The following is a 25811-nucleotide window of genomic DNA, read 5'->3' on the forward strand; positions in this document are numbered from 1 at the left end:
GATGGCAAGGAGGCAGAGGGAGGAGCGGATTCAATGCTCAGTGCACAGCTGGAGCTTTGACAAGTGGGAATGACAGAAACTAATTAAGCCAAATAAAATAAAACTCGCCTGTTTGTAGAAGTGTTCATGAATTAAACCCGCTGTCTCTCCTGTCAGCTGATTACTACAACTAATAAAGGTTAAGAAAATTTATAAAGAGCAACGACTGTAAAAAAAATACAAACAACATAACTTTTTTTTTCAAATTTATTATCATTTAAAAGCTGAAAACAAACAGTGCATCTCTCCTCTGGTGTGCAGGCTGTTAGCTCCTCTGCTGGATGTTTCCTGGTACTGCAGCTGCTTCGCCACAGTAGCCCTGCACAAACAAGGAGCAGAAAAAGAGTTTTAGGGGACATTGTTGGACTAAAATGCTGTCTGGACTGAAACTATCACAGCTATTGAGGTAAAGGTTTACTTTATGTCAGACCCACAGGTCCATAATCAACAGAAAACATGTATGTAAAGTAAAAGAAAAAGACAACACATTGACAGATAAACTCACAAGACAAAAAAGTTAGAACCATTGTAACTCCAGGAACTCAGTTTTCTTTACTTTAATGTTTTTTTTTGGTAATGATTTCATGGTACACATGTTGAGTCTTCTTTATTAATGCGAATTACTTACATGGAGGTCGTCCTGGGGTCACATCAGTGCAGTTTCTGGGGTGTCTGCAGCATTGCTTTCATCAGACAGTCTTCATTTCATCTACACAACAGAGAGAATAAAAAAACAGCTACATTACATCCAAAATTAAAAATATCATGTACTCCAAAGTATGACTACCTTCAGTGCCCTAAACTTGCTTTTTTAAGACCTTATGTTTAAAGACTGAAATCTTTTAGTTTCAGTAAATTTAGTTTACACCTACTTAAATTACTTGTAAATCCAGGGTCTGTAAAAAATGTAAAAAACTTCTTGCCACTATGTGGTGCCGTGGTACAACTGACTTACAATGAAGGGGTACTGGATTTAATGTCTGTCAGTTTAACAGTGAAAGAAGGATCGAAACTCTACCTTGCTTCAACTGGTTATATGATGAAATGCAGGTTGACCTACATGAAGTTATGTACTGTCAGGACACCAGTAAAGTGAAGACTAAATCATCAAAAACGTTTTTATCATTTTTAGCATTTGTGTAATTTTAAGGTTTCAAAGTCATCTTGGCCTCTTCAGAACTCGCATTCATCGAGACTGCATGTAGGTGGGGTTTATGTTGTTTCTTATACTGGTTGATGATGACAGTAACCTGGATTTGTTAGTAACAGAATCAACCTGCTCTCAAAGTTGTCATTTTAGTTAATGGACAAACATACAGATTTTGGCCTTTTATGCCTTTATTGGAGGAACAGGACACAGAGTCAGAAACTGGGGCACAGAGTACAGTCTGGCTACAAACTGTCCATCTCTTACATCCACCATCACAGACCCTTCATCTAAGCCACTGCTTATTTCAGATGGGAAGTGCCTTAATTTGCCTGTACAACGCATTTCAAGTTTCAGATTTGTTTTTTAATTCAGCTTTATTCATAAACAAAGTCTGGCAGTTACATTCATGAAATAACCACATTCCCAACTTTACAAAACAAGCAACATTTTATAATTAAACAGAAAAAGATCAAAAGGTCTAATCCAGGATTAAAATATGTATTGACCCATTTTAGAAATTGTTGCATCGCAGGGTTGCTCGCATTAGCTTTGTTAGCTTTAGCTAAAGCTAGCATAGTTACATGGTTAATGTTGCTATGTAAGCCGATGTAGTCAAGTTAGCTTTAGCAAAGTGAGCTGTAGCAAATGCAGCTAAAACGAACATTGCTATGTAGCTGCTTTGAGAGCTTAGCTTTGTTTTCTGCAAAAACACATTATCTACATACCTTATGCAGCTAACAGAGCTATGTGAGCTACATTTACTGGGTCAGTTTATCTTTTAGAAGATAAGCATTTTATCTGTAAGCAGACTGTTTACTCATCTTTATTAAATGTTCTGTAATCAGGTTTTGCAGGTCAGGTTTGAAATTTCAAGTTCAATCCAATTTGTTTTGAAAGTTCTAGCATACATTTCTGAAACATACAGCGTCTCAGATGACCAGTCTGTCAGAGTGGCCATCAGTGATGTACGTCTACTGACAGACCCCTCCGAATGACTTGCAGGAAAGGGGCTACAAGCTAGATTTGAGCCCGCACCGCCTTCCTTGAGGACAAGCCTCTGTACAAAGTTTTGTGATAACAGCCAACACCAAAACAAATTTACATTATTCATTGCCCACCTCTGTCTATTAGATATATAAAGGAATGGGAAAGTTGTACTTTCCTACAGTTAGAACAGAACAAACATGGTCAAGCACAAAAGGATTATATTCATTTCATTCTACTATTAAACTTACCATTTTTACTGGTCCAGGGTCTCAGCCTCCTCCAAACACTTGAGGCTCCTGTGATGAGAGACAAACAATGAGAGTCTGGCAGCGAACTATCCTCTAGTTTGGCTTCTATGGCATTATAGTTCAAAGGATGCCTTCTTTTAAGATCTGACATCCTATGCTGAGTTTGTAAATTGTGTGTGATAATGTAAATGTGCTGTGACAGTTATTGTGTGCAAAGTCAGAAGAACAATCATGTTAACTTTATCATTCAAAGGTTATGTTTAAGCGTGCATCACTAGAAAATAAGGCTTTTGTGCATCAGTTTGAGGTGAAATGTGCTGTATCAATGTTGTAATGAAGTTGAAATTATGGTAGAGCTAAAAGAGGCATCACAGTACCCTGAGTAGATTACTTTGTTTACAAACCAGAAGGAGCAGAGATGTTCTTGACAACAGCGTTCTGTTACAAAGCCACATGAAGCTGGACTTGGTACTGACACATCAGGGGTGTGGATGCAAAGGGCCCAAGCAGAGCTTGGAGCTACAACATGACCTCATACGGGAGAAGACTTTGTCTACTCAGTCTTTAGACTTTGGGCTTTGCCCATTTTAGGAGGAGGCCACTGTAGGCAAGACGGGTTGTTCTGGCATCACACTCAGAGATTCAGTAATATAGAAAGATTTTAAACAATCAGGAATAATAGAGTTAGAAAATGGATCACAGTGCAGATAGATAGATCTCCACAGCCTCCAGGGGGCTTGAGTCATTGCATCACTGTACAGAGTGTAGTTCCCTTTCATGTTTGAGAACCATAAACTCCATATAACATCATGGTCCTCTTAAATGACCAAACCTTCACATCACCAACACAAAGAAACTGCCACATTCAGGGTATTGTAGTTTCTGACTGGTCACTAGAATGACGGGGATATTCATGAGCAGTCAGACGTACTGAGAGGAGAGGAAAGAAGCAGTTCAGTCCATGCTAATGCAAATGTCACTTGTCAACAAGAACTACAACATTTTATTTGCACCACAACTTGGAGTAAAAGAACCAGAGCTTTACTGTAGTATGATGTTGCATTTTGTGTTCATGCCCTTCCACAACTCTCCAGCCAATTGACCCATTGCTCGGCCCACCCTCAAATGCCATGAGCCAATCACATTTCTTGGAGCTGTATAATGCACTCCAACATGCATTAGAAACTTTTATTTTCCTGTGGTTAATACAAATTTACACAGCTGTAACTTTGAAAAATTATCAAATGATGTGGGTGGGGTAAAGGCAACACTGATGCAAAGTATTCTAAGAGGCTAGGAAATCAAGCACATTTTTGTCCCGTTCCCTAAACCTCATAAACACAGTAAAGTATCCTCTTTGGATTAAGCCAACTGCAGTCGGCAAAACAAAGATTAACTAGGAAGTCTACATTCGTTCTAGGGTAAGGCAACATAGAGTTAAGAGTTTAGAACTAGTGCTGTCAAATTGTGGATAAATTTATCAGAAGGGGAAAAAGTGGTTTATCCCACTCTTATGTCATCCCATAACTGTCCACAGCAGCTATTTAAATACGATAGCATATGCCAAAGGTCTATTTCTTCTTTATTTTATCCATCCATAATCATCAAAACCCAAGTTTGATTAGATAGTGGGCCATTTGGCCTCAGTCTCTCCTAGCATGCCTACAAAGATATGCACATGTCCATAATTTTCTGTCTAAAAATGTCACCATTTCAGAGGCTTCCAATGCCATTCAGAAGCACATTACTCCTGATTATTTTGTCACTATCAAAATCGACCTGTAATGCTTTTTTTTAAATTTTCTTTGTGTACATGCGATTAATTACAATAAATTAACTTGTAGTTAAATTTTTTGTGTGTGTGTGATTGACAGCGCTATTTATAAAGGCCATACATTATGTCACTTACACGTATTGCATAACCTACCATAATTTAGCTAAAATGCCACCAATGTTATGGCCAATTCACTTTTGTAATATAAGCTAATCAGAGTATCTTTACATCAGTCTTAGTATAACTTGAAGCATACTGAATGTGGGCTGAGAGGGGTTTTGCGATAGGTCAATTACAAGCATATTTAAGTTAGTACAAGGTTTATTAAGTAGATTTTCATAAATACTTCAGCAGGCACTCCCATAAGTTCAGATTGCTGACTGGTAGGCCTTCAGCGAGCTGCAGGTGGATGGCAACAAGATGTCATTAGAAAAAAATATATATATATGTACAATTTCCACTTTTGCAGGGTCCTATTGTTGCTTAATAGACATTCACATGTGTGTATGAATTGAAATTATACTGCATTACTGTACAAAAAACCTTTACTGGCATTGCCTAGAACTGTGTATGAAACATGGGAATTTATAGCTTTTTTAAAGTACTGATCAAAACTTAATTCAGGCACTAAATATGTCATGAGATTTTAAAGATTAGAATTAAATGGCTCTTGATGCCAATTCGGCATTGGTAGATTTGTGCCAACTCTAGTGTTGATGAGAAACTGGATGTTCTAAATTTGCAAGTCTATGGACCGAGTCAATACTATAATATATACAAGAGGGAGTGTTAAAGGTTTTGAAGACTACAAATCCCAGGACTTCTGGTAATGTACCAAGTATCAAATGTTCATATATTCGCATTAATGTATAATACAGCATATCCTTTGATAGTGTGAGTTACTTCAATGAGCACACAGACACACACAGTCAAAAGTTAGAGTGGAACGATCAAAGTAGAGGTTACGTGAGACACTCAGAAAAATATGCTTTGAAATTGATTTTTTTGTATTCAGCCCCACCCAGAAAACCCCCAGCAGTATGTGACATAATTCACTTCTAAACTACAAACAAATTCCAACCCAGTACAACCTTTTTTTTTTTCTTTTTTACAAGTGTTACATTTCATAGTGATGGCAGATGCAGTATTTTGTCAGTTTCCAAGGTAAATTCCTAGGGTGACATTTCACTCATGGGACAGTCACGTTACACTTGGAAGTGTCTAAGTCAGTCACTTGAAGCATTTGGCTCAGTGTCAAACTAAAAGGCTTTCACACAAGCCCTGCTATTATGGTGTTAACAAACCTGAAAGGTGCATGGGTAATGTATTTGAATAATCTTAAGTGATTAGTTCAATGATAAGAAAATGTTTGGTTAAAAGAAGTTTACATGTTCTAGGGATTGGCTTCATTTACTGTGCTCAATTTCTGGGGCAAAAGTTACCCAGTTAAATATTTCAACACGGTGCAAGGTGCCCAAACAGAAGCATCTGAGGGCTTTCTCTGACAGAACATTACGTTCTTTTTAATGAGGTAAGAAAAGATAAAGTATTATTTTAGAGACTTGGAGGTCTACAACAACTGTTTTGTGGAGATTCATCCCACCAGTTGGCATTTTCCCTCCCTTCTTTTCCATTACAGCACATGTCCTGCCTACTCCAGAGCTCATCTCTTCAAAGACAAAACAACAAAAAGCATCAGAAGCAGCTGGAAAGCAAAGACAGAACTGAAATGTCTTGTGAAGGTGTATTCAACCGAAGATCCTAAAGCATCATCTGAGTCTTTACGATGGATGTTAAACCGTGACTTCCAGTTTTTCCACAACACATTTGACACAACGGTTACAAACTGTATTGTTCCTGTCATGCATACATACAAAGAAGCCGAGGTACTACGACCACACACACGCAGCATGGGCTTTCACATCCACACACAAAAGGTTGAAGAACAGAGATCTGCACTGTGATGCCATTCTTATTAAGTGTGATGCCAGAAGCCCTGTTCACGTCACTGTGAGCAATGAGAAGGTTTAAAGAATAGAGAGAGGAGAAAACTGAGCATCTTTCATTATAAACATGGATGGGACACTTACCTTACTTGTTCAGCTGATCTGTGTAAGCTTACGTCTGGCTGCAGTGCAAACATGTCCAGGCTTTACTGTCCACTGACTTCTACTCATCGTCAATGTAACCCAACTGCAGAGAAGAGCTTCTACTGTGGACTGGCGTAGCCCGTCTCTGACAAGCTGCCTGACAGCATTGAACACATCTCTCACATCTATCCAAACACAGGAAACATACACGCATCCACACAGCACAGCACTCATCCTGACTTCCACCATAAGGTGCAGAGGGCTTCCTGCCTCAGGAAGGTTGTTGATTGCAGGTTCCTTAGTCTATGAGTGCACTGTCTGCCATCAGACTCCTGGGTTTGATTTTAATCAAAAGGAGCCAATAGAAAACTTTAAGGGGGTTGAAGCCATGGAGCTTTAATATTATATATATATATATATTATAACTGCATTAGTTCTTCCAATGAATTCAAGTGTCAAAACTGTGGTTTCAGTCCTCACAGTGAGACTGTGAAGACATAAGCTATAAAAAAAGAGGGACATTTCTGCTCAAAAACTCTCATTTTATAATGCTTGGATAAGAAAAAAGAAATTTCGATACCATATCTTGATGTAATTTTGCCTGAAGTAACCAGGCTACATCTTCAAAAATCTAACACTTTCACCCTTGGGTATGGCGCAGGAAAAAAATATTTCTAACTAGAATGCTAGGCTCATATTTACATGAACTTACTGAACAGAGCTGGAATTTAACGCCTAGTATTTCAATGTAGGAAGTTACTAGACTTGCATAAAAAAAATCAAAACAAATCTGAGTGATCATATTAATGTCCGGCCAAATACTAAGCATTCCTCATCCAAGTGTGATGGAGGCCAGCTGCTAGCTGCCAAGGTGGGCCCACTTTTGATTCAAATAACTTGGGGGTAGCAGATCAGCTCTGGCCGTTGCAGACCTGGGGTCTCATTTATAAATGATGCGTAAGCAGATAACAGGGCCTGATGTTGGCCTGTGACACTTTGCACACAAAGTATGTGATCTAGAAAAACAGACCCGGCAGTAATGTGGCCTCAGTCTGTTTTTTCTTTAGTTTGTGCTCATTCAGCAAAATACCAATCGTATTGTCTAACCACCCCTTCATTCTGGGCACCTCAGTTTTGGTGTCAAAGTGTATTTTCTTCAACTTTCATCTGATTCAAATCGGGATTCACCACCAACAGCCTTTGATCTGCAGGCTCATTCAAAAGCATTTTGGTTTATTAGCAGATTTGATTGGCCATTTGAGTTGAATGCATCTGTGTAGAAGGTGGAGCAGGGAGCAAATCCTCATGTATGTATTTCCCGATGGATCAGGAATCATAAAGACCACTGCATGAAGATATGCATGTGCAACATTTTTTAAATCTGAATTTTGGCACACGTGTTAGTTCAGTATAGATTCTGCTCAGTTTTATAAATGAGACTCCTGGACCTGTGCAAAACTAACTAAAGGATCATTTATAGAATTTCCTTCTACAACAAATCTGGACAAAAATCTTCACAAATACACATCAATGTTGAAGCTTCAATTTCAGTTCTACCTTCAGACTTCAAAGTCAAAAATGCTTTATCTTCAAAACATGCGCAACAGTCTTAATATGCTCATTGCCACATTTCAAGAAGTCCCTAAGGAAAATAAAAGCATCTTTGAAAGTTTTAAACATTCGGCTTAATGAAACGAGGCAAAGATAAGTTGGTCTTAAAAACTCTCATTCTCGGACACTTGAATCAATCTTACATGAAGTGTCAAAGCTTTCTTTTCCTCCACAATACCTAAACTGGTTACGCTTTAGAGGAAGCTGAGTGTTTGTGTCACAGTTGCTTCAATCAAGCAAATACTTTGTCAAGCTCAGGAAGATAATTCAAATGTAAAAATATCTTCCAATCTTAAGCTTAAAATATAGAGCCACAACACATGGCAATAAATTACTAGAAAAAGGGATATTTGTCATGGTCAGGATCTCTTCAAAACGTAAAAAAAACCTCAATGGAAGCTACAGACTTTGAGTTTCTTGGTTTGGAAACTTCTTTTTCATTGTCCAACATCTTTAAAGATGGTCAAACCTGTTAAAGAAAAACAAAATGTACACAACACCAATACACAGACATGACATTACAAGTGTTCACTTTACATTTAATCAAGTCATAAGATTCTGTACTGTTTATTACTTATGGTCAGATAAGCCATCAATTACCTATCAGAAGATCAATATTTATATATGAAATGCAATAATAGCAGTTTCTAAGATTCCTGGGGGTCAAATTTATCTTTAACTCTTTTTACTGTTAAATTTTTATCCATGTAATCTTTGCTGATTTATTTTATCTGTGTAGTGTCTTAAAACATCTTTAAAGATTCAATCAGCTAGTCAAGCCATTTAGTTTAAAATTAATTATCTGAATCAAATTATAAATAACAGTAATCACCCAAACCAGGGGTGTCCAAACTTTTTCAGCAGAGGGCCACATACAAAAAAAATAATATAAGGCAACTTCCATATGCCTCACCTGGAGGGTATTCAAATTAGCATATCTTAATCTTTATCAAATTGGTTTAACTAAGTGATGCTTAGTCAAATGCTTAAGTTGCTGGGACTGAAAGGGCAAACAGCCAAACATAAAGGATTTTGAGACCAATAAGATTTTAGGGTCCCTGGTTGACCAAATAGCTGCAATATCGGCTAAGGAAGAAGATACACTGTTCTAAACAATGTAGGTGTCCGACTGCTTCATGAGCATTGTTGTAAATATACCTGATTATACTGGATGTGTATTCCTTGATGACATCTCCTAAAGATATACACCACACATGTACAACTAACTAATGCGTGGGATGTAAACTACAATCATGGCAACACTTGGACTACTACAATTGATAACAAATCAATAGTAACATCAGAGCAGATCAAATTGATGATCAGTGTTCATAACACACAATCATCTCTTTGTTTTATATATATTTTCCTCCACATGCAGAGGTAACAGTTTTGGTGTTTTTAATGCATGACCATGTTCTTTAGTGACTTTGCTGCTGTACTGATTCTGTCATAGGGATGGAGATTGTAACCTGAGTACACAACAACCTTGTTTCATATTTTCAAAACTTTCAAGTGCTCCAAAACTTGTGGTCAGGTCCCATTAGTTCAAAAGATTAAACTACAATTCATTTTAGAAGTTAGAAGTTAATAAGCAGAGCTAATGAGCAGACAGTTATATTTGATGCCCTAAGCATCAGCTCAGTATAAATGACTATTAGGCGAATGTAGATCAAATGTCAGGTGCTCAAAATTCACACTGAGAAAAGGATATTATACATATTCTATAATATTGCAGCTGTGAAAATAAGGAATGTGGCTGTTATTTCAGCAGTGTATAATATGATATAAGAAAATGGGTCATGACGTCTTAAAAACTCAAGCTTTTCAAAGCTTATGCCATTTCTGTTAAACATGTATTATCTTTCTAACAAACAATGGAAAATGACTAATAGTTGTATAGATATGGATTTGGGATTGATAGAGCACTGATAACTGTGTCGTTGATGAATAAAAAATACATGACAATCTCCATCCCTACTCTGCAACATCCTGTCTCTTAACTCCTGCAAGTAATGGACGTACTGCATCTTGTATTCATGTTGCAGCTGATGTCCCAAGCAGATGCAGAGGAGGGATTCGGACATACGTTTGTATATGTAATTAACAGTCAGTATATTTCTGGCCTCAGCTTCAAGCAATATAAGCGGATACTCAAAGGGATCTACAAACTACACCAGTAGTTCACCTGTCACAGGACAATCTGCTCATAGCCTGAATGATTCCTGTGTTGGTGGTATATTACAGACACTCTCCAGCCACTCAAGCAGGGTACGTGGTCTGCATCAGCAGAACCAAAGATTAATATTTGTGAACTAAGCATTATAATGCATGCCTAGATGTACTTATTTTATGTTTCAAATTCATGTCCTGCCTAAGTGTTGCTAAAGGAAGGTTAAACATTTGTCTGGTGCAACATCTCCATGAAGTGAGGGTTCAGATCTGCCAGAATCTGCTCTAGTACCAAGTGTGTAGAGATAAAAAGAGCCATTACTTTGTTGGGTTTTCCATTGTGTTCTTTCATCTTTCAGGTTATAAAAGATCCTGTCCAAGAGGAAAGGTTTAGGATTTATTCTCTAAGATACTTCTGCGTCCACGCTTTACAGCTACAATTCCCAAACAGTCCAAAATCTTTATAGCTGGTCAGACCTGTCAAGAAAAATGTACACAACACAAGCACAGGCAACTTTTCAAATACGTTGTATCTTAAATTTCATTATCCACTACTTTTGTTGTATTCTATAGCTAAAGCACTACATGAAGGATGAAACTTCTGAGCAATTTCCTTTAGATGGTTCAATTCTTAGTTCTATGGGTGCAAGGTAAAGTAGAACACTGTGCACAAGAAAGGGCAACACTTACATACGGTCCCAATTTTGTACTTGCCCAATTCTTTTGGCCATCTCAGGCATTTGATAAATGAAAAGTAAAACAGCAATATGATGAAGCTTTACCATCCAGCCTTAGGTCCATATATAGCCTACCATTAGACATTGAACTAACAGTTAATGAATAAAGCACAAAACAAGTGCTGCATATGTTTAACAAAAAGCCACTGTTGTTCTTACACTCTTAAGTTAATTCTATGTATATTAACTTCCATTTGAAGTGGCACTGTTATAGAAAGGTAAGTTTCTCATCTGCTCATAATGCAATTGCACCTACAATAATCCTCTGAGTATCAGACAAGCCTGAGCCAGAACAGAACTGAGGAGTGTTCCATCTCATCACTGTAGGAAAAAGGTACAACAATCACACCAACTTAAATTCAAGATTCTTTAAATGAAATGTGCAAAAACTCAAAATGTTATTACAATACAACATCAACAGAATACTTACACTTGCCTTCTGCTCATCTTTACTTACCACACAACTCTAAAAGACCGTTTACACTCTGCATTAACAACATGTTTGGGCATTCAGACACCAAGTGATGACCTAATATTGGAACTCGTTTGCACACCTGTTATTGAAACAGCCCACAGATTGTTTCCACTGCTTTTTGTCACTGCATGCTGTGTACAGTGAAGCAGCTGGTGATTAAAATGAGTAGGGGTGAACTTGCCCAAGATAAGAGATAATTTGTGCCTCTTTAACATCTTTTCTCCCTAATGTCATAAAAATGACTTTAAGGACACAGTGCAGTGATTAGTGATTTAGCAATTAAGTCTTGTTGACATGTATTGAAATTACAACTCTATTCAAGTTTCAGGGGTTCTTGCTATGTCATGTGGAGATGAGCCAGTGGTGCCTTTGTGAGGCAGGAGCCAGCTCTGTTGGAGAGCTGTTCTGTTTTTTTGTTTTAAGATATTAAAAGACAAAGTGGTGCTAAATGAAGAACTAAAACAGACTTGAGCTAAACAAACCAGTTCTTCAAGAAAAAAAGGCAAAATTCCCATCACATACATTTATTACACCACCTGCATAGTACATCATTAAAAGAGGTTGTGTTTCATAAGTACCAGAACACGTTGTGTCTACACTATCAATCTAGTCAAAATGACATCATCTAAGATTATCTCCATATGCAGTCTGAACCATCTGATTTCAAACCATGTTCAATATGAATGGAGGTGTGAGCGGACAAAGCATTCAGGATCACCTCTTGGTATCTGAAAACCCAAAATGGATATAAATCCCTGTTAATGCATTGTGTAATGGGCCAAAAAACTTGCTAAAGGTCACTGTCCATTTGATGTCAAGGTGATGTCAATATCTCAGAACAGATACTGATATGATCCATAAGAAGAGGCCATTGTAGCAAAAAGCGGGAAACATACATTGATGTCTCAATTCAGTTCATATTTTTAGAGATGGATTAATTTTACCAACAGGCATTCAATCTATATATAACACATTGTTTTAATCTACTCATAAAAATGTAAGTAGCAGGAATACCTGTCAGTGAAGATTGACATTATTGGAGTTGCTTACATTTTAATATTTTTCATTCACTTAAATGGCTATAATTACATTGACAATAGTTGTCTTCTGAAAGCTAAGAAATTGCTGGTCAATAGGGACCATTCAATAAGATGCATGAAGTATCAACACTTTCTTGCTGTTGTCAAAAGGTCAGTAGTTACTGGCCATCACCAGCAACAAATTAAAGCCAGAACTTGTGAGAAGAGGTTGAAAAAAAGAAAAAAAATACTCTAAAGTTATGTGGAACAGATTAATGTTGCGACAAAGATAATAGAGCATGCCAAGAAAGGTGCGATCAGGCAACATTATGAACATACCAAGAATGACTATTCCTGTACATTCAAATTTAGTGAAAGTAACACTTTAGCAATTTAATAGTTAATATCACAAAGTCCTTTCGTTAGAAGTGAGATGCAAAGGAATCCACAAGCTGGAGAATTTAAACAAGCTCAAAAGTTCAGCACAGTTTCTAATGCTGTGCGACTTATCCAGTTTTTTACCGTATTCTGGTCTCAGCCAGGGCACACCATCAGAAATCCCTCCATGTTTGGCCACAGCCCTAGTTATGCTGTTGACAAGTTAAACTTGTGCAGGTGGAGGATTTCAAGGTATTTCCATGTTCTAGATCATGACTGAGGAAACACTGATAACATGGTGGTGCTTGTTGAATCACTGCAAAAAATGAACATCCAGTAGAACTACTGATTATGGGTAGCTGACAGCTTTTTGAAGGGTAACCTTGTTATTTCTATGGGTTAGGGTTAGACCTCCAAGTAATCCTTCACAGATATTGTCCTTAACTACTTCCAGTTACCACAAAAAATTACAAATCATTTGGAACAAAGGAAGCCCTTTTCAGGCATGCACAGGCACGCAAGTTGAACCAAGGGACTCGGTTTGGTATACCACACTTTAGTATGTTACCTCTACCACAAACGTTTGTGAATTTGTGTTACTTATTTGTGAACAATTTATGGGATTTGACTGATGCTTACATTCTGAGAACAAGGAAACAAGGATTCTATCTGCAAAAAGCCTTGACTCAGGCAATGCTTTGGGAGTGGAGGGGCCTTAACCCTCCTACATCAACACACAGAACTTTTTTGTGTAGAGAGAGACACCTCTTGAATATGTCCCGCAGTGTTTTAATGAACAAAAATGTACAGGGTCCATTTGTTCAGAGCGTCCACCTATAATTCAGATCCCAATGTATTGTAATTTCCCCTCTAAATGCAATTTTAAGCATATTTTTAAATTTCATAGCCTAAAGAGGGAGATTTATCAAAACTACATTAGAGCAGTTTCTGGAACAATTTTTTGAATGCCTTTCCTTTGTAAATTTTGGGAGTCAGTGACAATCTTGACAAGAGGGTGGATATCTGAGTGAAATGACTCAAATAAATTGAGGATAATACCAAACACAAAATCTTAATTTCACAGAATTATTTATGGAAACTGACAAGTGATAAGCAAAAAAATCAATACCCGGGAAGGTGTCAGGGCAAATTTTTAAAAAATTACATTTAGCTGCAGGAATGTTTCTGTATTTATGTTTAAAATTTTCAAAATCCTGCCCAGAGGCCGCCTCTCTTCAAATGCAGTCTTAGGACTGACTACAATTTATGCTCATGGGTTGCCACTTAGTCGTTAACCACTGACAATTCAGGATGCCCTGATTGAGTAGCAGACAACTCTTTTTGAATATTTTTCATGATACATGAGCTAAGACAATGTCTGCTTTCACTAGAGGGGGGGCAACTGACCCTCAGCAGCAGACATAAAGTTCCATACAACTTTGCCGTTTTCTTCACTTTTCACTGTGGAGTTAATTAAATATGATTATATGTTTTCCCAGTTTGTTGATATGTGTGTTAATCCACATGTATATTGTATCCTTACATTGCATTGTTCAGGTAGCCTTATAATAGAATATTGTTGCATTCTTGGGAGTAAAACATGTGGACTGGATATGGAGGACTTTTGTACTCCTTTGAAATTTAATTGGCCTCTGTAAACTACAAAGCAAAGTAGACTCTTCTGCTAAACCAGATAGTGTATCGTAACACAAAATATGATTTTTTTTTTTTTAGCAGTAATAGATCAGCAGGTGTCAATATTGACTTGTGTCTACAGCCTAAAAACATGATTTGGATATCTCTAACCAACAACAGTTTGGGCACCATGTGTTGTACCTCTTACTGAGGCTTGAAATAATAACTTGACTGTGTAGAAAATGTGGTCAAAAGTCCTATTAAAAAACCACACACACACACACACCAATTAGAAACTGGTGTTCACTCACAGGCTGGGTGCCTGCTTTAGGCAGAATGGATCCTTAAAAAGGTCATTCACTATCACACCATCACGGCCTTTCTTAAAAGGTTCTATGCGTCATACTTCTGCTTTCCTGAACCATTTCTATTGAGTCAGAGTTATCGGATTATAGTAAATAACCAAGTTAGAAGACCGTTGTTAAATGGAAAACACTTTAGTTTAAATTTCCATTGAGAACATTGTGTGTAGAGTGAAACAAGTAAAGAAATCAAGTCTCTTGTGTACTTAAATCACAAGTGATTTCTGCAGTGCCACAGGACTTCCACTGAAATTTGAAAGCAAGCATTTTTTTTCAAGGACTGTGATGTGGCTTTTGGTTTAGAACTAGGTTTCACATCTCAGAACAAGAATCATCAGGACTGACACAAGGATAACACATAGACCCTTTAAGAACCAATGTGACTGACATATCCACATTGTTTCATTTTTGCAAGCAATCCAGTTATTGAGATAGAGTAATTTTCTGACAATGTATGTAAATGGTTCTGAGAATAAATTGTAAAGGTTTGTCCTGATAGATCCAATGTCTTTTTATTGTAATACATGCTTAGACTCCAAAGGTATGGCACAAAACAAAGCCATTGAGTAGAGAAAATTTTACAATTATCACGTCACGTAGACTCACAGAGCATAATACATCTAGAATAAGGAAATTAAACATGGGTCAGAAAGAACTATCAGATCACACGAGGATGACCGATCTTTCCATACTACTACTGACAGAACAAAATAAAAATGAAAATATTGACTTTGTGAAAAATGCAGGCTAAAATGCAACAATTTAAACTTAAATACAGGTAAAGCGTCTGCTATGAAGAATCTGTACAAATGCTGCTGCCGTCAGGAGAATCAGAGAGCAGCGTTTAAAAACGTGGTTTTTTAGCAGGGCCATCAAACTCCTCACGGACTCGGCCGAACCCGGCATTACCAGGACCCATCCCCCTAGGACCCCCTTGGCCAAAGCGCTCATTGCGCTGTGGGGACCAATAATGGGCGGGAGGCAGATATGAAGTTGGAATATAGGGTACGAGGTGTGTTCAGTGCACAAGCACACAGTTCATGTCCATAGGGCAGTGTATCAAATGATGTGATAAGAGGGGTGTTTGTTTCGTATTATGATCAGATTTACAAAACAACCAGCAGGAGACACATCCGGAGAAACGGTTCGTTCCAATATGAAGATCCACAGGTGCCACAGGTTACATACGGAAAAGGAAGAAAGGGTAATGCTTTCGTTAGTCAGTGCCTACCTAATAAAGTCTCCCAAGAGCATGCCAAGACCATCTTATTGTCTTTACTGCTCCTTTGGCCTGTCATTTTTAAAATGCTGACCATTTACATCTTTTCATGACTAGGGCTGTAACCCAATTTGATCAATTCATTCAACAAAGAGTGTCTTTTCAGTTTAATAAACATCTAGCTTGCATGAAAATCTACATGGGCCATGCTTTTAACTGTATGGCCCAGTTAAAGAACGATTCCAAGGATCCACGGCGAACTTAAAATCTCCAGCAGAGCTCTGTTTTTTTACACCATAACAAAAGGTTGTCAGTGAGCCAAAATAAGTAGTTACTTTGCAGGTTGGCTTCAGTAAAAACCCAGTCAACATGAAGAAAAACTCATTTAACAGAGAAAGACATTAAAATGAACAGAAATCAAGAGCATATCACTCATGACCCCTCCGACGCCCTGTTTGGGCAAATTTTTTTTTCAAAGTAAAATAACTTTAATATCATGTCCAGCCATCATAGTTGCTTCCTGCATTTGTTTTAGTAGCTACAATTCACAGCTTTAAGCTTAGGATTCTTAACTGATGATCCAAAATATCATTGCCCTACTAATGACCATTTCAACAAGGAAGCAGATACTGATATACAAACCACTCGGTTGAGGTATCTCTAAAAGAATATCAGACATAAAGCTGGATAGAAAGTTCCTTTGTTAATGGCTTTTCTATACTGCATTCCTTTTACTCCAAAGTCTTATTTCATACAAGTTTATTTTGTCATAGCAAATATACTCAATCTATTCTGATAGCAAAGATTACTTCTGACTAGGGGTGTGACGAGACTCTTATCTCACAAGACATGATGAGACGACACAAGATTTTGGCCCACGAGTCACGAGTTTACACTTTTTCAATTTTAGAAAAAAAAATAGATGGGTGGATAATATATCCTTCATACAGCTATAAGTCATAATTGCAAAGCATTCAGGTATATCCAAAAATGTTTAAACTTACTTATCTTGTATTAAATAGGCCATCAATGCTTACACACAGTTTGTCTTGTCTAACTCTGACTCAAACTGTTCATTTTAATTCTCTACAAATCAAACCTCTCATTCCAATAGTCTACCACATCTTTATTTTACTACACTACTTTAAACACTGTTTACAACAGAACGAGATATGAAGAGCTGCATCAGTAAAATCAAACTATTTCTCATCCTCTTTAAGTACATCTAAATTTAAAACGCAAAAGAAATTTTCCAGTCAATAACACATTTGCTGTAATGTAGAGAAATAGTTCATTTGATCGTTTTGCGCGCTTTTTGTTCGTATGAACTTTGACTGTGTTGGACATGACTCACAGATGAGCGATGATGTGTGCGCGTTGGTGAGCGAGTGTGTGTCTCTGCTCTGTCTGCAGTCAGACAAAAAGCAGGGTGCTTTTAAATGGGGCTATAACTGCGATTTCTGGTGCCAATAATGGACTCTGTGGCGCTGAAAGAAAGTTTGTTTTGCCAAGTTTACTGCTGCACTTGCATATACAACGGTCCGTTGCGCTAGGCATTAAGCTTCTGATTGATGATAGAGCACCCAAAAGCTGATTGGATGTGTGACTGATGTTATGATGTGATGACTGACGTTATGATGAACCGTTATGATTGGGGGGGGGGGGTTGAAGCAGTGATTGAATGGGTCACGGAACCAGGCCCAGGGCATCTTTGTGATCTTTTATAATTTCCAGTTTGCTATTGTTCTCTGTAAAGAGAGCTGCTGCTTCTAGTGTCTCCGCAATATTGCTCTTGCAAGATGGATTTTTCCTTCACGAGAAATCTCATAATGCTTTGATCTCATGCCATGGGATCTCGTCACACCCCTAATTCTGACTCTGAGTTTATAAAAGACCATTTAAAGAGGATGTTTTGATTGAAAGGAATCTGAAGTACAGTCTGTGCGGCTTGAATACAGCACCACCATTTTCAACAAGCAGGCCTTTTTCTAATCAATGCTTATCAATCATTGTCATTTGACAAAGGCTATGAAACTTAGGATTTAAGAATAAAAATCTCTAGAATTCAATACAAGACAGACATATTTATCTATCTATATATATTAAATATTATAAAGTCTACAATGCACCACCATAGGAAAGAAAGCAGAATAGCCAAAACTGCTCAGCCAACTGATAACTGATAAGGCCCTCTGTATGGGCCGTCTTTATCCTATAAAGGCAGGCTACTGTATGCAGCCTAAACAGTATACAATGGTTGTGTAAAGGCTCACACATTAAGTGCCCCATTTTTGTGTCCAGCAGATATAAACTTCTTACACTCAAAGTGTCTTTATGAAGCCTTGTAATACAGAAATACAGTCAGGACCTAAAACGCAAACCCAATGAACCTGGTCCACTGTCCATTGTAATGCAGAGTAAACTTGTTATTGTTACAAGTCCCCTTGAAGCAAAGCTCAATTTAAGTCCAATATTCGCCTCAATCGTCAAAAGGGTCACAAGTCTTTGCCTACCCCATCAATTAATCAGGCGTCATAATTTTAGATCACAATTCTGTTTTTTCCCCCTTCGGCACTGTCAACCTGCACTAAAATGACAGAAAATGCAACATTACTGATTCTGGTGAGAAGATATTGGTTGCTGGAAAGAAGTCGAACTACAACTCTACTTCAGGCAGCTCAGGAGGAGTTTGGAAAAGACCCCCAGTGTCCCCCAAAATAAACACCCTAACATAAAAATGTATTTCTTTAAATGAAATACAATACATGAACTGCAGGTATAGAAAGGTTTTTCAAAACTTAAAGCACACTGTCCACAGTTAAAGGAAAAAATGCTAGCAGTTGCCATCCTGTCGCAGGACAGGAAAAAGTGCCTGCCCAGCTCACATAGACAGGTCTTGCAAAAGCAGTCAACTACACAGAGTGCTCAGAGCCACTGCTGCTGTCAGAGAACAAAGAGAGTGATGTCTTGTTTTAGTGCAGGTTGACCGTTTTGTCACAGGAAAAATTTGACGCAGGTGAAAGTAACTGATGGGGCTTGGCTTGCCACCAACTGAGAAACCCTCTCAGTTAGGCAGCAAAACTACCACTTTCAACAAACAACAATCCATCTGAGACAGTTGAAAAGACAGAGCATTCATAGTCTCCCATCCTGCTTGGCCATATAGCCATTGTGTTAAAAATCAGCTGGGAGTCTCTCCAACAAAGAGAAAAGCCAAACAAAGCTACCAGAACTACTGATCTCTTTAAAAGAGGGATACATTACCATTTCGTTGCCCATCAAGCCTCCCGAGGATGCTCCCAATCCCTGCTGGCCCTCAAAGCCCAGTCCACCCATGGAGAACTTCTGGTTGGATGCACCAAAGGACATATCTGACAAAATATATCAACAAGTCAAGTACTAAAACAGCATTTGAACTGACAGTTCATGCTGTCTGCTGGTTGCGAAGAGGACTAATTTCAGAAGGATTTCTTTGTCGTTATTATCATATCTATACACTGCATTAATTTAGAAATAGAAGATCTAAGTCATCGGCAAGGTAATTTCATTTAACCTTTATTGAACTAGGTTAGTCCTGTTGAGATCAAAGATTTCCATTTCAAGGGAGACCTGGCCAGGAATGGCAGCAATATACAGTTCCATCAAATGCACTCAGACTCACACAATAGACAAAGTGGAAAAAAAAAAAAACAACAACTATAAGCCATCAATTAAAGCAGTGACATTCAGACAGTTTGATTAAAACTGCAGATTTAAAACATTCAGAGACACCAAGTTTTGCCTTTTAAATTTAATCTGCAGATTGTTCCATGCAAAAGGTGTTGAAAACCCAAAAGCCTTGTTTCAAAATTCAGTTTGGATACCAGAGTTTAACTGAAATACAACTTACCACCCATGCCCAGAGAGCCTGCAGAATTCATCCTTATTTCCCTGTCTCTCTGTAATAAACACACAAAGGGGAAAATAAGCACCATACAAAGCAAATTTTGAAGATGAATCCCAAATCATATCTAAAGAGTCTTGAATATTAATATAAACTGAACTCACATCCATAAAGTTGCCCATCCTGTAGTTCTCTTCACGCTGACGCCGCATCTGTTCTTCCATCTCCCGCTTACGAAGCATCTCTTCTTCCCGCCTGCGACGCTCTTCTTCTTGTCTGACCACCAACAGGATCACATGGGTCAAATATGAAGTAAATTTAGTGCAGTAATTAATTAATCCATCAATTAATCCAGTTTCTTATTAAAGGAAATTATAACTTAAATGTTGAGGAAGTAATGTTGGCAAACATCTACCACTTATCACAAATCCAATTAAAATGTGTACCTGAGCTGCATTTCCTTCCTCTTTTGCATCTCCTGGCTGTGCATCTCCTCCATGCGCCTAAGCTCCTCTTGCCGCCTCAGCAGATCTGAAAGAAGTCGTGAAACCAACACATTTTATAGTCGTACAAACTGAAGCCACCTTTTCTAAAAGCTCATCATATCCTCTACAGAAAATAGCACAGGTCTTTTGAATTGTTACACTTGAAACCCCAAAAAAAGACTAAACTTGCCTTGGCGAAGCAGGTTGGCCTGGTGCTCGTGGTAAGCATCCTCCATCTCACTCTCCAGTTTCTCACGGGCTTCACGCATGTTCTTCTCAACCTGGTCTCTCTGCTGTTTCTCCATTTCATCCAGTGACTTCCAACGCTTTGAGTACTCGTATTCGAAAGTGCCAGGACGAGCAAAACGGGGAGGCTGCTCACGCTCTCTGAAAAAGGAATACAGAGAAAATATGTTGACTGAACAATAGACACTTCTACAATGACACAAAGCCCATGTTTCATAGACATTTCATAGACAAAATCATTTAGCTGTATAACATGTCACTGTAAGGAAGCCAAAACAAGGGCTCATCCAGGCAATATCCTTTCTAACAGTTAAACATCTGCCACACCAACAAAAGATTGATCTTTAACAGCTGCAATCCCTGACCCCAACCCCCTTCCGTTCTACCCTCACCCAGTCACACACTCACATATTACCATCTGCTGATAAACAATCACTCTAGGCATCAATTTGCATGACAAAAAAGCCAGCTTCAGAGAGACTAGATTACAGCTTAAAAAGGGCAACTGTGTGGTGTGAAACAATTTGCTTACGCTTGATATCTGGGGTTCTTCTGTGCCAATTTCTCTGGGAAACCATCTTCATCATCACACTGCTCAAGAGGCTCAACAAGAACTGGTCGAGGGGACCTGATGATGGTGTTTCAGCAAAAAGACAGAAAAAAAAAAAAAACATAAGCAAATGCTCCAAAAGAGTATGAAGGTTAATCTCATCAGCAACATGAAACAACAACATCAAACATTTCAACTTACGTGGTAAGAAGTAGAACACCCTCATTGCATCGGTCCAGAGCCTTTCTGGCAGCAGGTTTGGAGGCAAACTCTACAATGCCCCTGCCTGTGGAGCGACCACGATCATCGACAATGACGATGGCCCTCTCGACCATTCCAAACTGTGAGAAAGCTTCCTCCAAGAGCTCATTGGAAACAAAAGGTGACAGATTCTTCACAGACAAAGCTGCAGAGTGTGTGGCGAATCTAACACGTAGGGGTCTACCCTTCATAGGGGTGTCATCCAATTCAGCCTTTGCTATCTCTGCAAGAGCACGAGATTCCTGGAAAGATAAGGGGATATGGACTTAGGGTATCTATATAAGATATCCTTCAAAAAAGGCAAAACGTAAGTTACATTAGCTCTACCACCAGAACTTGAGAATGGCATCTTACCAGTCGGATGAAACCAAAGCCCTTTGCTTTGTTAATGAAAACCTCGCTTGGTTCCCCATATTTGCTGAACAGCTTCTTGAAATTCTCTTCTGAGAGGTCATTAGGCAGGTTACCGACAAACAGACGACAGCGCTGTGTGTAGGACTTCTCACCAGGTTTCAGCAGCATGGACAGTGTTGCCTTGAACTCCTGTAAATGGACAATAATGAAATTTAAAGCTCTAAAAATATAAAGAGCGCAATAAAAAGTATGCACAGAGGGATTTTGGATAGTAATTATAGGTTATAACATAAGAAAGACACAAATGCAATAAACTAAGTAGTTAAGCTGCAACACTGTTTCAACAGTATAAATGATCTGATACAAATGAAAATGTAATAGACAGTAAGGCATAAGTTATGCATTGGTGATGTACAATTAAGGCAACTTTGCTGTTGCAAATAGCGTTTTGCGTTTGGACTGAGGTAGTACACATGAAATAGAAGCACTAACAGCTTAACACTAAATGAAAAAAATCAAACGTTTTACATTTTTGCTAACAGGCAAAACGAGGATACGCTCAAATATAACACACAAACCAACCCTGAAACCATAACAAAAGACATATTCATGAGCTGCACTCTCAAGTATTCAACTTAAATATGCACAAAGTATTACTAGTGCTATTTCCTTTAAAACCCTCATATGTAAAAAAAATCTGTTCAGGTCATTCCCAACTTTACCTGTAGTAAAAAGCTAACACTTGCTGGCCGATATTTGTTATTCTGTCGTTTTTGTAGAACATTCTAGCCAACATTTTGTCTTCTCGCCTGACCACCTACCCATCCCCCATACCGATGAGTGCTCAAAGGAAACGTACTTGACCTACATTATTCAACCACGGAGAATTTATATTTTGGCGTGAATTTACAGACGTTATGAAACATGACGGAAAACGCGGCATTTTCAAACAAAAAACATGAGGCTTCTGACTGATATTTCAACATTTTTCACATTTTTAAAGGTTCATCCGTTAGACAAGATGGCGGACTGCTTTAACGTCTACGCAAAGCATGCGCTTGTTTTATGTAAACGCTGCTGCCGCTGTAGGCACCACAACGTGCATGCTGAGGGCGAATACAAGAAACCACCCGCTCTGGCTGTACTGTGCTTCAAATCAAACAAGTATATCAGTCTCAATGTGCTAACGTTTGCTAGCCACAATAACTGCCGACGCAATTCAGACAGTCATAAATGTATTAAAATGCTGTATGCACTTGCCTGGCCCTGGTCTCCCTCTGCTGCTTCGTTGGTGGGCATTTTCTCTGCCTCTTCGCGGTCCTGCCTGGCCTTCGTTGGTGTCGGCCCTGTTCTTTGGCCTTGTTGAGGGCCGCTTCTCTGGCCTTGCTGTGGTCCCATTCTCTGGCCTTGATGTGGTCCCATTCTCTGGCCTTGGTGAGGTCCGCTTCTCTGACCCTGATGAGGGCCGCCTCTCTGGTTCTGCTGGGGTCCGCTCCTCTGGTTCTGCGGTGGTCTCTGATTCTGTTGTGGTCCGCTCTTCTGGTTCTGCTGGGGCCCGGTCCTCTGGCCTTGGGTTGCACCCGACTTCGGGCTCGGCTGGGGTGTCTGCTTCTGCTGCTGTCCGTTAGCATTTCCTCCCGGTGACTTCAGCTGTGGGCTCTGGTTCTTCTGAGTTGCGTTTGCCTGGCTAGGTTGAGCGGTTGGTGTGTTTGGTTTCGGTGGGGAAGACTGCACCTCCGGCTTGGATTTCTCGACCTCTGGCTTGGGTGCAGCTGGGGTTGCCGGTTTCTGTTGTTCCGGAGCCTGCTTTTGCTCTTGCTGTGATGGTTTCTGCTGCTGTTGCATCGGACCCTTCATCGTAAGAGCCGGTCCTGGAGACGGTGGAGGGATAATCGGCTTCTGTGGAGTCGTCTGAGAGCCCTGATTGGGTCTGTTCGCATTATTATTCTGTCCTCTCCGATTTTGGTTCTGGTTCTGGAAAGGATGGTTCCTAAAATGAGGGTTTCCCATTAGCCCACCTCGCATCGGGCCACCGGGTCCACCACCTCTGCGTTGTTGGAAATGATTCATTCCAAAGCCGCCACGGTTATTGTTAAATCGAGACATTGATCCTTTAATCTACAACAAAATTTAAAAAACAATTAAAAGCGTTATAGATTTGCTGTGTTACAACGGCCTACGACCGACGAATTCAGACAACAAAATGGCGACTGCCGGTGGTGATAAAGGTCTTTCTTTATCCAGTAGAGACTGAACCGCCCTGATCATCTGATTGGTCCTCTGCCCGACAACAGAAGTCAAAGGGGTTTCTCAGTCAGAATATCAGGAGCCAGGAAATTATGTTTTCTGCGCTCCAGCTGCCAACTGGATTTTAAATTTATTCGGAATGATCCGGAACATTTGGCTCAGTTTTATTTCAAAAACACAAATAACTTAACCAGATATTGATGTAATCACATTTCTCTTCCATCAGTAGAGTCATGTCATCATATCAACCCCATTTAGTTATTCGAGCTGGAGACATTTAAGCAGTACTAAAACCAAGTATAACGGTAATACTCTAAGTGTAATATCGCTTTTATACAACTGTTTTACAAGCAAGTTATAGCCGTAAGCAGCAATAACGGCAACAAGTTATACAATTTTTGTTTAATGATTAATTTGGCTCAGCTAACAAAATTGAGTGTAAATTAAAAGCCTATATTCAATAATTGTTTTTTAAGAGTTACTTTCTTTTATGTTTCCGGACATGTATTCAATATTCCTCATTTTAATAGGTTGAAATATTAGTTTTGGAGAACCTTTGCAAGCTCCTGACTTTTTCTTGTGAAAACCAAAACCTAACCCCCAATGAAAATTTCAGTTTTTTAGTATGTCCCAGGTGGTGTTAAACAGAGTGTAAAGTTTTTAACACAGCTTTTCCACACGCCCAAGTTTTATTTTGCATGCTTACAATATTTTACTTTGCACACAGAAACAAAATTATTTCACAAAAACTCAAAACTACCAGGGTATAAATTATTAGCCACCTTTAGAACTGGCATCTTTGTTGAGCCATAGCACAAACCACTGTTGTGCAATGATGTCCTTAAACTTTATAATGCTCAAAGCTTGTAAAAACAAGTTCAAACTATCTTCCAATTTACACACAGTACAAAAACTTCAGGAAGGGTTTAAGCTGTTACTTGAGAAAGCATCATGGCAAAAACAAGGGGAAATCAATTTAGACGTGAGGAAAAGAATTGTTGATGCTCAAAAGGCAGGAAAAGATCTACAAAATTATCACAAGGTTTCCAAGAGTCAAAAACTGGAGTGAGAAGTATCAAGAAATTCAAAGAGAGACATGCAGTGCAGAACAAGCCTGGCAGCGGTAGGAAGAGAAAGATTTCACAGGCTCTGGAAAGAAAGCTAGTGAGAAATGTGTCTAAAGACTCTAGAAAAACTGGAGAGACAGTAGTGAAGGACATAGCCAAGGCAGGAATTGTAGTCTCAAAGAAGATCATCACTAGAGTCCTGCACAGGAATGAACTGAGAGGTTGCAAATCAAGAAAAAGGACAACCGAGAGAAAGTGTATGCATAGTGGAAGCATGTCCTTTGGTCAGATGAAACTAAACTAGAGCTCTTTGGGCATAGAGATGTTGCTTATGTTTGGAGAAAGAAGGGAGAGGCGTATCACCCAAAGAACACCGTCCCTTCAGTGAAATACGACGGTGGGAGTATCATGCCGTGGGGATGTTTCAGTGTGTCTGGAGCTGGGATACTTGTAAAGCTGGAAGAAATCATGAAGAATAAAGGTTATGTGGAGATTTTAAAAAGAAAACCTCAAGCAGCCTGCAGCAATACTTGGTCTGGGTTGTCACTTTGACTGGAGACCAAGATCCATACCAGAAGACCATCGAATCTGGAGAAGTCTGAGAGATTCGCCAAAGAAGAATGGACTGGGATTCCTCATGAGACATGTCTGAGACTTGTTGAAAACAACAAATGACTGCAGACTGTTATCCAGCAAAATCGAGACACAATTAGTTTGGGGGGGTGGGGGGGGGGTGGTTTATAATCTAGACCCTGGCAGTTTCCTGAAATATTTTTCTTTCAGTGTCCAAAGAAAAATAATGTAACCACACAAAATAAAACT

The 25811-nt window shown here is 38.9% G+C and overlaps 1 protein-coding gene across 2 annotated transcripts; it reads right to left on the bottom strand.

Annotated features, from left to right (window-relative positions):
* Positions 1-228: 228 nt before the first annotated feature.
* sfpq (splicing factor proline/glutamine-rich) lies at positions 229-23910 on the bottom strand. 2 transcript variants are annotated; one of them, XR_005993048.1, is made up of 12 exons: positions 22936-23910; positions 21676-21864; positions 21262-21563; positions 21043-21138; positions 20455-20651; positions 20226-20310; positions 19944-20055; positions 19786-19834; positions 19161-19267; positions 2425-2472; positions 668-748; positions 229-358 (listed from the first exon to the last, which is right to left on the bottom strand). XR_005993048.1 is itself a non-coding variant. In XM_041808235.1 (10 exons), exons 1-10 carry the CDS (start codon positions 23779-23781, stop codon positions 15522-15524), a joined length of 2094 nt encoding a protein of 697 aa, XP_041664169.1. In that variant the 5' UTR covers positions 23782-23910; the 3' UTR covers positions 15174-15521. The 2 variants fall into 2 exon arrangements, 1 of the variants encoding a protein (XP_041664169.1); XM_041808235.1 differs by lacking the exons at positions 229-358; positions 668-748; positions 2425-2472 and adding an exon at positions 15174-15632.
* Between the last annotated feature and the right edge of the window lie 1901 nt (positions 23911-25811).

The sequence above is a fragment of the Cheilinus undulatus genome, linkage group 16, assembly GCF_018320785.1.
Source record: "Cheilinus undulatus linkage group 16, ASM1832078v1, whole genome shotgun sequence".
In the NCBI taxonomy this organism is placed as follows: Eukaryota; Metazoa; Chordata; class Actinopteri; order Labriformes; family Labridae; genus Cheilinus; species Cheilinus undulatus.

What these genes read in the sequence shown, in the direction of transcription:
- sfpq (XM_041808235.1), bottom strand. Translation starts at nt 23,781, where the DNA reads ATGTCTCGATTTAACAATAACCGTGGCGGCTTTGGAATGAATCATTTC. An exon ending in AAGAACCCCAGATATCAAGC is followed by an intron (nt 20,652 to 21,042) that starts GTAAGCAAATTG and finishes TTCCTTTTTCAG; the next exon opens with AGAGCGTGAGCAGCCTCCCC. An exon ending in GCTTGATGGGCAACGAAATG is followed by an intron (nt 15,633 to 19,160) that starts GTAATGTATCCC and finishes TGGTCCCCACAG; the next exon opens with CGCAATGAGCGCTTTGGCCA.